This window comes from Petaurus breviceps, unplaced genomic scaffold, assembly GCF_028583685.1.
Source record: "Petaurus breviceps papuanus isolate PSGF00001 unplaced genomic scaffold, PetGlider_PUasm1.0 189, whole genome shotgun sequence".
Lineage (NCBI taxonomy): Eukaryota > Metazoa > Chordata > Mammalia > Diprotodontia > Petauridae > Petaurus > Petaurus breviceps.
This window is the reverse complement of record NW_027185809.1, coordinates 13355402-13366791: the sequence shown is the minus strand read 5'-3', so window position 1 is coordinate 13366791 and position 11390 is coordinate 13355402. Positions and strand designations below refer to the sequence as shown.

General features: G+C 39.4%; 1 protein-coding gene and 1 non-coding gene across 3 annotated transcripts in view; one reads left to right on the top strand and one right to left on the bottom strand.

Moving 5' to 3' along the window:
- The window catches only part of GPATCH2L (G-patch domain containing 2 like), a 69750-nt gene that overhangs the window by 47177 nt on the left and 11183 nt on the right, over positions 1-11390 (top strand). For both annotated transcript variants that reach the window (XM_069091908.1, XM_069091909.1), the window contains exon 9: positions 8272-8363. In XM_069091908.1, coding sequence (XP_068948009.1) covers positions 8272-8363 — 92 coding nt within the window. The remainder of the gene's footprint in view (positions 1-8271; positions 8364-11390) is intronic.
- On the bottom strand, positions 11043-11129 carry TRNAY-GUA (transfer RNA tyrosine (anticodon GUA)). The gene is given in 2 exon segments: positions 11043-11078; positions 11093-11129. It is a non-coding gene; the product is annotated as a tRNA-Tyr (tRNA).

The following is an 11390-nucleotide window of genomic DNA, read 5'->3' as shown; positions in this document are numbered from 1 at the left end:
TATATATATATATATATATATTTACTTTTAGTTTACAACATTCAGTTCCAAAGTCCCTTGAGTTCTTTTACCATTTGGCCTAGTCTGTTTTTTAAGGTGTTATTTTCTTCAGTATTTTTTTGTGCCTTCTTTACCAAGCTATTAACTTTTTTTCCATGATTTTCTTGCATCACTTTAATTTCTCTTCTCAGTTTTTCTTCTTTTTCTCTTACTTGATTTTCAAAATTCTTTTTGACCTCTTCCATGACCTGAGACCAATTCATATTTTTCTTTGAGGCTTTTGATGTAGCAGTTTTTTTTTTTTAAGCAATCGGGGTTAAGTAACTTGCTCAAGGTTACACAGCCAGTTATTTCTGGGTGTGGTGCTGAGTATCTGCGCCCGAATTTGGTCCCCAGGTCATCCCGACACTGGAGCCAGTGCTCTTACTCGCTGAGCCACCTGGCCACCCCTAAGCAATCGGGGTTAAGTAACTTGCTCAAGGTTACACGGCCAGGTATTTCTGGGTGTGGTGCTGAGTATCTGAGCCCAGATTTGGTCCCCAGGTCATCCCGACACTGGGGCCGGTGCTCTTACTCGCTGAGCCACCTGGCCGCCCCTTGATGTACCAGTTTTGACCTGGTTGTCTTGAGTTTGTTTTGATCTTCCTTGTTACCATGGTAAATTTGTAGTGTCAAGATCTTTCATTGCTTTGTTCATTTTTCTAGCCTATTTCTTGACTTTTAACTCTGTGCTACTGTTCCTCCTTGCCCTGGGACCCAGGACTGCGACCCAGATCTAAGTATGGGTAATGCAACAAGAGTCCTGCCCCAAGTGTCAGCAGAAGGGCCCCTGCAATCTCCTTCTGACCAGTTGTCTGAACCCCTTACTGTCTGTGGACTGAGAGGTCCAGAAACTGCCACTGCTGCTACTGATTCAGTTGACCCAAAGTCTGCTACTGGTTTGCTGGGGCCTGGTCTGCACCCTACACTCACCCTAGTGCAACAGACCTTACCTGCTGATCTTTATAAGTTGTTTTGGGCTAGAAAATTATTTTACTCCATCCTTTTGTAGGTTCTGCTGCTGCAAAATTTGTTTTGAGGCATTATCTAAAGTTCTGAGAGGTTTTGGGGGGAGCTCAGGCAAATTCCTACATTTTCCCCATCATCTTGGTGTTCTGCCTCTTGGGGAGTTTTCAAGACAAAAATTTTGAAAGTACAAAAAGAAATAATTCTGAGTAGGAAAAAAGGAAATTATCTAGAGAGACAAATGTGGATGCATAGGAAACCCATCAATCAACTTCTATTTTAAATAGATATGTATAGAAATTTAAATAAAGACAAGTGACTGAATGAATGTAACACCCTGGCATGGTCCTATAAAAATAGTATCTGTTTCATGCTGACTTTGTGGAAAGAATGGAGAAATGTGTACTAGTCAGTGTGAGTGGATTCAGAATTGGATGAATGACTGGACCCACAGAGTACTTAGACTTCTGTGTCATCTTAGAAGGAAGTCTCTAATGGAGTGCTTTAGGCATCTTTGTTTGACCCTGTGCAGGTATTTAAAAGTTTTATCATTGTCTCAGCTAAAGGCCTATCTGGCATGCTCATTAAATTTGCAGATGATACAAAGCTGGGAGGAAGAGCTAATACCTTGGATAACAGATTCAGAATCCAAAAAGTGTTTGACAGATTGAACTGTGGGACAAATCTGAAATGAAATTTTGTAGGGATAGGGATAAGTAAATGTTTCTATTTGGATTAAAAAAAATCAGCTTCACAAGTGTAAGATAAGAGATGGCATGGCTAGATAAGTTAATCTGAAAAAAAATCTGAAAACGATAATTCTGAAAAAAGGTTTAGTGGACAGCAAGTTCAGCATCAAAAAGCTGATACAATCCTCGGTTGTATTAAGACAGACATAGGATTGGTTAGTGCTTGTTTTTGTTCCCATTTGGAGTGCTGCGTTCAGCTCCAGGCACCACCTGTTAGGAAGCACACTGATAGGCTGGAAGAGAATCTGTAGAGGGGGCCCGCCAGGATAATGCAGAGCTGAAGATCATGCCGAGGGAGTCACCACTGAAGGACCCCTGGGCATTTAGACAAGGACGACTGGATAACCTCCAAGCACTTGAAGGCCTGCCTGTGGAAGAGGACTTAGGCTTCTTCTGCTTGGTGCCAGCAAATAGAACGGAAGGCAGGGGAGAAGTGGAAGTAAGGTAGGTGTAGGCTCAACATGAGGAAAGCTTCATGACTATCTAGAGCTGCCCAAGGTAGATTGGATGGCCGTGGAGATAGTGGTACCTCTTTCTCCCTAGAGAGCTTCAAACAATGCTGTGTTTTGTATTTACTGCATGTGTTGTAGAAGGGGTCCGCATTTAGTATGACTAAGTTGTACGGCCCTTTCAGTGTTGAGATTCTGTGATCCTGTAATGCCATGAAAGCAGGCACATTACCCTGTAGGAGAAGAGAACATGTTAATTTAACTTTACACACTATGTGCTGAGGTTGTATGCTTAACTATCTTGGTGATCTGATTCCTTGTGACAGCTTTAGTGCTCTGGTTTACAAGCAGAAGAACATTGAAAGATACAGAAGAATAAAACAGATTAGAGATGTAGAAGTGAGATAAGGACTTGGCTTCTGTTGGTGAGGCAAGAGATAGAAGAAGTATAAGCTGATCAGCAGAGCAGTTTGGAACAATTTGGATCAAATAAGATAATAGTTGTCAAGTGCTTAGCTTAGTGCCTAGCACATAGTAGGTGCATAATAAATGCTTGTTTGCTTCCCTCTTTTCCTTTCCCTCCACTTAATGAAAAATTGCTCTTCAGTGCATACCTTAATAGCTCATGAAGGTATTGTTAATTCTGGAAGATAACCATGATCTAGAACATAATAAATCATAATAATAACAACAATAATAGTATCAGTAGTCTAGAGCAGTGATATCAAACTCAGATAGAAACAGGGACCACCAGACCATACATAAGGCTCCCTAGTGGTACATGGTGCATATTGACTTAGAAAAACTACATATTAACAGTTATTTAGGTTCTATTGTATTTTTATTAAATATTTCCCAATCTCCTTCACCTGTGAATTTGATACTTCTGGTCTAGAGCAGCATTTCCCAGTCTTCAAGCATAAGGATTACATGTTAACATATAGAAATTTCACTTACCTCTTCATGTTTTTAGTTGTTTTGTTAGTATCCATAAATTAAGAAGGTGAATGATGATAAAATCCTATTATAAATTCAATAATAATTTTAAATGAATTTGTATTAATTACAGCTTCTATGTAATTTAAAAAATTTTCTTAAAGAAGCTTTATTGATAGATTTTGTTTTTATATCACCTATATTTCTTACCCTTTGAACACCATCCTTTATATCTAAGAATAAAGACTTGCAGTTGACTTTGATTTGAGTGAGGGAGGGCTGTGCAAGGTCACCAGTCTCACTTTCTCCTCCAGAGTTATCTGGATCCAGTGACCAGATATTCATCAGGATGACTGGAGATGACCCAGGATGCAATGGGAGACCCTGGCCCGTTTAGGCTAAGGTCTTTTCAGGTACTCACTTAACACCCATTCAGCGAATAGGCCTCTTTAAGAAGTGAGTCAAGGGATGGACCCTTTAATTAGAAAAAAGAAAAAAAGTCAAGCTGGGAGGGGAAGACCCCTCAGGGTTGCTGTTCCAAAGGGAAATAGTTACCATTGACATTCAAATCAAAGTCACGTGCAAGTCCTGTCATCTCCCCATGCCATGGCCTCTTCAGAAATGAAAGACAAACACTGGAATAAAGAAAGGGAAAAAATTCAGCAAAGTTAATCAAAGCATCTACCAAGTGTCACATATGCATCGTTCTGCATTTCATAGTTCCCCATATTTGTCAAGAAGGAAAGGAGCCACATTCTCACATTACTTCTTTGGGACCAAGGATGATCATTCTCATTTACATTATGATCTTGATGTTATTATTTCCATTTCTATTGTTTTAGTCATTGTGTATATTGTTTTTGTGGTTCTGTTTAAAAACAAAGTTTCTTTTTTGGTTTACTTTGCAATAGATCATACATCTTCTCATTCTTCTCTATATTCTTTATATTCATAATTTTTTTTACTGACAAATGTTAATAAATGTAAGTGTGAGATATTGTTTTGTATGCTGCATATGATAGCGCTTGGTGTGCATATGATTTTATGGATATCTTTCAGTACTGATGTACCCCTTGCCTCTCAGAGGACTGTAACCCACACATTTAAAACCACTTTTCTAGAGAACTTTAGTGAAAGAGCATATCATGATGAATGTATTGTTGTCTGTAGGATAATACAAATATTGTCACTCTTACCGATGACCTTGAATCATTTAGAAAAAAGGGTGGAACTCAGGTCAGTGGTCAGGAGACCTGGAATCTAGTTATGGCTTTTTTTTTTTTTGTTACTAACTGTATGTCATTAGCAAAGCCACTTAACCTCTCTGGGCCTTTCATTCCCTCATGTAGTCATGAAGAGAGTTAGACTGAAGTATCTCTAAGATCCCTTGAAAAGCAGCACTGTTTAGTGGAAATAAAGCTGGCTTGGAGTCAGAGGACATGGGCTTTAATCCTGGTCCTGCCACTTGTACCAGCGTGACCATCGGCAAGCCTTTCTGAGACTCAGTTCGTCATGTGTAAAATTAGGGGCTTGGACTAGATGACCCCTAACATCTGGGCTAACTCTAAATCTATGGTCTCACTATTCTAACAATTGTATGAGAATATAATTCTGTATTGTTTTGTTAAATATATTGTCTTTACTCACTAATGCAGGGGTGTATGCAGTATAGTTTAGAAAAAATTCTATCACAATGTATAAAATTGAGAATTTTTTGCCCTTTTAAAGAAATTAGTTTCTGCTATATGGAAAATTCTCAAATCCATATTATTTATTCCTTAAGGATAGGGGTTAGATAATATTCTATATATGCAAATAAGATGTCTTTCTAATTACTTTACAGGCATAAATTTGTACATAGAACTTCTAGGAAGGTAGAAATCATGTTTTTATATGAAGTATTTAATATGTTGATGTTCTTTTTAAAAATTAGCTTGTAGTTTTCAGTTCTTAAATCATTTAGATACTACAGTAGAATTATAACATTGAGATAAGGAAATAGGAAAGATCTACTGATCTTGGAGCAATACTATTTTACTATACTAAGAAGTTGTTTTCTGAGGTTTCTTTATTGAGGCACAGATAACAATCAACCAAGCTTCTTCCTCTAGTAGGTCATAGTAGAGTTGATCAACTTGATCAAGTTAATTTTACCCCATTTAAAATAAATAAAATGCCTAGTCATTCTCAGTCATAACTGTAAATGACAAAAGTCCTTAGAACTAGAATTTTGTGTGTAGATGGATATCAAAAAACACACTGGCCCCAGGGATCACCTGTAAATTATCAGGCTGATTATAAAGCCTGTGTCATTCCAGAATTTGGAGCAAGTGGGACGTTACAGGCAGCCCCTTTTTGAGGATGAGCCTCAGTTCTATCTTTGGCCAAGTCTCCTTCTTCTTACCCCTTTGGCCAGGGGAAGACTTTGCTGTCTATAGAAAATTCATCTATTTGGACTTTGTGCGGGTATGGCAAAAACCTTTGAGTATTCCTTCTTTTTATGCCTCATTTGACATTGATAATCAGAGGATTGTTGAGCAAAATTATCTTTTATAGATACATCTTGTAATACCATTCTAATAATTTTCTTCTTTTAAATGTAGAGACATTATAATGACCCCTGAAGTCCATATGGTCTCTACCTCTGTAGCTTTATTGAATTTGTTTTAGATGAAATATTAAGTTCAATCACTATCTTTGTTAGGTAAAATCACTTATTTGAATCAGTTCTTCAGAGCTAGTGTTAATAGGGCCTGTGTGCTTCCTTGAAAAAAGAACTTGCACAAAAGAGAGGAGCTCTCTCAGAACCTCTAATTGGATTAATTCTATCTCTCAGATATCTAATTAATTCTGTCTCTCAGATAGAAATTCTGAGTGTCTGGAAGTGGAGGAAGGAGTATGGTCATAAAGAGGAGCTGCAAAGAACTTGCAGCCCAGAAGCAGCCAGCTTTTGGTAAAAGGAAGATAGAATTGAGCTGTGGTAGAGAGGGGAAATATCAAAAAGAGTCCATCAGCCCTGTTTTACTGCAGAAGATTCCCACCAGTGTACCTAAGAAAAGGGAGGTCCCAAGAAAAAGTCTGCTTTTCCCCCAATTTCCCCTTCTCAGTGTTTATCTGTCCATAGGCACCATAATATAATCTGCTGTTTTGTTACTTAAATGTTTCCAGTAACGTGAATTTTCTCTCGATCCCAAAGAGGTCAGGGGTTAACTAGAGATAACTATGTAAAATAAAGCTGAGTACCCTACCTCTGCTTAGACATTAGGAATTTTATTAACTGAGGGTTCAGAGACATTGTGATTGAACTCAGAACTTTTTATCTAAATTAGACTTACTGAAGTCACAGAGTAGGGATCTTAGTTTAAGCCATACCCAATCAAAAATAACCTCTACAGTACCCATCCATCAGTCGTCATCCATTGTCCACTTTGAGACCACTAATGATGGGGAACCTACTTCCTTCAAAGGAAATCTGTTCTGTTTTTGAATAGGGGTAATGATTAGGAAATGTTTCTCATTATTGAACCGAGATCTGTCTTTTTGCCCATTCCCCTCTGGGGACAGAGTAAGTCTAATACTTTTTTCTATATGACGGGCTTTGAAATTCTTCAAGACAGGTATCATCTGCCACTATCCTTCCCCTCTTCTCGTTATCCTCAGGCTTCCCGACTTTGGGCTGAATAGCTCTACTTCCTTCTGCTTTCACAGGTCATGGTTTCCAGTCACCTCGCCATCCTGGTTGCCCCCCTCTTATTGTCAGTACCCCTAATTAAATGTAGCACTTAGAACTGAAAACAGTGTTCCATATGTGGCTTCCCAAATATCTCTCTTGACTGGCACACTATTAATTGCAGGCTCAACTAATGTTTTTAATTTAATTTAATTAAAATTTTTAAAAAGGAGGGGTGGCTAGGTGGTGCAGTGAATAGAGCACTAACCCTGATGTTAGGAGGACCTGAGTTCCAAATCCAGCCTCAGAGACAATACTTACTAGCTGTGTGACTTTGAGTAAGTCACTTAACCCCAGTTGCCCTGCCTTTCCCCCTCCAAAAAGCCACAAAAAAAAAATTTCAAAAAGGAAAAATTATTATTTTGACTGCTGGTCTATAATAGGATTAAAACCCCACATATTTGGAGGTAGGAAGGTTAAAATTGACTACTAATATGGTGTTTTGCAAATACCTGTGTTCACATGGCATTAAACTTTTTTATATTTCTTCATTTGAAAATGGATATTTCATTAATGATTTTAGAACATTTGTCTCTTTAGCTCTTATACCTAAAATCTTCATGAATGTACATTATTATTTTAAAATGAATACTGTCTATCTGGTGCTCTGAAATCAGGTGGTAAAGATAGGATATATATATATATATATATATATACTATTGGCAAAGTTACAGACTACCTTTAATTAATTCTGAATGACTTTAGGCAAAAGTTTGATTAAAATTGGCAGTGGGACTGTGCAAATTTTTCTGTGTTCCATGATTCAGTTTAATCAATCAGCAGGAATTTAGTAAACACCAACTAAGATCATGGCATTTTATGCTAAGTGGTGGTAGTAAAGGTATGAAAATGAAAGAGTAACTGCCCTGAAAAAACTCAGATATTTTACAGAGGGGATATAGCATGAGAAAGGATGAATAAATGCATAGTAATTTAAGGAGAGAGCGCCTACTAACAGCTTGAGAAGATCAAGAAAATATTCTCCTAGGAGGTGTTACATGAGCCTGAGTCTTGAAGGAAGCTAGAGATCCTAAGAGAGTTGAGAAAAGTGTGCATTCTAAACATGTAGGACAACCTGTGTAAGGGCTTCCAAGGTGGGAGGTGGAGTGCTGAGTTTAGGGAGCAATTAATAGACTGGATTGGCTGAATTTTGTGTGAAAGGAGAAGATGGAAAAAAGTTGGGAAAGGTGGTAATCAGATTGAGGAGGTCTTTAAATGCCAGACTGAGGGCTTTGCATTTATCCTAGAGATAATAAGGAATCACTGAAGATTTTTGAGTAGGGAGTGAAATGATGGGGACAAGTGTTAAGCTTCCAGTGTAAATGAACTCAATATCTTGCATTATAAGAACTGCTTTAATTTTTAAGTTGGTAGAGCCCTTATCTCTTTTTCTCATGTGCAGACAGGCAAATGTACACTTGGGACCACCATGTTCAAGGGACATAAAGAGGAAACGGAAACCTATGACAGCATCTCTGTCCAGCCCAACTTCAGGTAAATTGGATCTGCTTCCAGGTCTTCCCACTTTGTTCTGCAATAGACAAAATATTTGTGTTGTGGTGGAGGGGTTAACTAATTGCAGTAACTTGAAGGTCTGTGCCTTTACTGTTTGCTTAATAGGTATAGCATGCTTTACTTAGACCTGGAAATGACCCTGGTGTCTGCCAGTAGAGCATCAGTTTTGGCAGATTCTGTCAACCCAGGAAGATTTTAATTATGGGCCTGATGATAGATTTGTGTCAGCCTTCTGTGGAACCAACCTGATAGTAATAGCCTACATTTATGTTAGCACCTAATAATTTACAGAATTTTTTATAAAGAGTCAGTAAACAAGCATTTATTAAGTACCTACCCTGAGGCCCTTGAATACTGAGGGTACAGAGACTACAGTGGAATAATCTGTGTCCACAGAGAGTTTACATTTGGGGGGGGGGTTCAGAAAACGTGTATATGTAAATATATGCAGAATAAATACAGGCTAGTTTGGGAGAGAGGACACCAGCAGCTGGTGGATTCAGGAAAGGTTTAATATAGAAGGTGGAGCTTGGATTGAGTCTTGAAGTAATTAAATGTTGCTGTAAAGCAGAAGGGGAGGGAGTTTGTCCCAGGCATGGGTGGCAGGTGGAGTATTATTTGTGAGAAAAGGCAAAAATGCTTATCTGAGAATACTATAGAGTGAGTGAGGGAGAGGTAATCATACTTAATAAGTCTAGAAATGTAGGTTGGGAGCAGGTTTTGTAGGACTTTGAAAGCCAAAGGAGTGTAATCCTAGAAGCAATAGGGAGCTCCTAGGGTTTATTGAGTAGGAGAGTGACATGGTGAGGCCAATACTTAAAGAAAAGCACTGGTGGCTGTGGGGAGGATAGATTGGAATGAGGAGAGCCTTGGGGAGGCATGGAGACAGTTTAGGAGACTATTATTGCCCATGCTTGAACTAGTGATATTATGATTGTGTGAGGAATGAAAAGAAGTCAGATGCCAGAGGTGTTGTGAAGGAGGGCATAAATTGACTGGATATGTACGGTGTGGGAGACAGAGGAGTCAGGGGGATAAGGCATAGGCTTGAGAGGCAAGAAGAATGCTAATACCCTGGATAGTCATAGGGAAGTATATAGGAGTGCTGAACTTTTTTGGGGAAAAGATTGTGTTTTGTACATGTTGAATTTAGTAAGTGAGTGGAATATCTCATCTGAATTGTCTAGTAGATGACTTAATTGGTGGTGTGGAACTGAAGCTCAGGACAGAGGCTAGGGCTGGATAGATGAATCATGTAGTCTTCTTATGGGAACTCATAGGAGCTGATGACCTCACTAAGTGAGGGAGTATCAATGGAGATTAGAAGAGGGCTCAGGCCAGAGCCTTGGGATGCATCACAGTGAAGGACTGTGGTTTGGGTTATGCTCCATCAGAGGAGACTACAAAGAAATCAAGACAGGCAAGAGGGGAACCAAGAGATAGTGTCACAAAAACCAGAGAGAAGAAGGTATCCATGAGGAGAAAGTGGTCAATCAGTCAGTCAACAAGTATATATTAAGCTCCTGCTATGTACTCAGCAATGTGCTACGCCCTGGGAATACAGAGACAAGAAGGAAGGAAAGAAGCCTTGTTTGAAAGGATGACTTTTAAACTTGATAATTGTTCTTCAGTCCTCATCCTTTAAAAGAAGGATCCTTCCTTCCTCTTTCCTTTCCCTCCTCCTTTGTACCCCCAGGGGCTTGCATATTGCTGGCTACATAGTAGGAGTTTTATAGATACTCATTGATTGACTGTAGCATTTAACAGTCTTCTCATGGATGCCTTCTCCTCTGGGTTTTTGTGACATTGCTATCTCTTGGTTCCCCTTCTGCTTGTATTGATTTCTTCTCAGTCTCTTTTGATGGATCATAATCCAAATCACAGCCCTTAACTGTGGATGCATTGTAAGACTCTGGCCTGAGCCTTCTTCTATTCCATTTTGCCACTTAGCTCTCCCATGAATGTAGGCAGCTTTTTTTTTTTAGGAGTTTAGTTTAGAAAGGCAAGAGAAATATAGAATAATAAATTAAGGGCCTTAATAGAGTCTAGTAAAAGGTTTCTAAGGATAGAGAGAGTAAGGCATTTCCCTAATGCCTATTAGAAAAGAAACCAGTTAGGGGTGGCGAGGTGGCTCAGCGAGTAAGAGCACCGTCTCCAGTGTTGGGATGACCTGGAGATCGAATCCTGGGCTCAGACACTCAGCACCACACCCAGAAATAACTGGCTGTGGAACCTTGAGCAAGTTACTTAACCCCGATTGCTTTTAAAAAAAAAAAAAAGAAACCAGTAGATAGGAAGGGACTGAAGATTAGAGAGAAAATGACTAAGGGGATAGATAGTGTTCTGGAGAAAATTGGAGTGAATGTAATCAAGGGCTCAAATAAAGGGATTGATCTTATGAGAAGGACCACCTTATCAGAATTAGAGTAAAGGAATCAGTAGGGATGGTCAAGGGATTTTGAGATGAAGAGAAAAGGAGGGGAGAAGAGTGAGTAAATGGTTTCATCAGGGTTAAGTAACTTGCTCAAGGTTACACGGCCAGGTGTTTCTGGGTGGGTGCTAAGTGTCTGAGCTCGGATTCGATCCACATGTCGTCCCGACACTGGAGCCAGTGCTCTTACTCGCAGTGCTACCTGGCCGCCCTGAAATTTTGGGAAGTCCTTCGAGCCGGAATCGAACCAGCGACCTAAGGATACAGAGCAACTCCACTACAGTCCTCTGCTCTACCAACTGAGCTCTCGAAGGCCTCTTCAATTATTTTTGTAAAATATGAAACAGGGTGCTCCGCTGAGAGCAGGGGGAGGTGAAGATGTGGGTAGGAGGCTTGAGAAGGTTTGGAATGGCCTCTTTTGGAAGTGGCATAGACAATCAGTTTGAGAGGAGTAAATTATTTTTTTTACAGCAGTGATGACCCACTTGAAGTTAGGTAACATAAATTTGTAATGGTTACAAGAATTCCTCTACCTCTGTTCCACAGTCCATGAGTGGGGCTGGAGGAGGGAGATA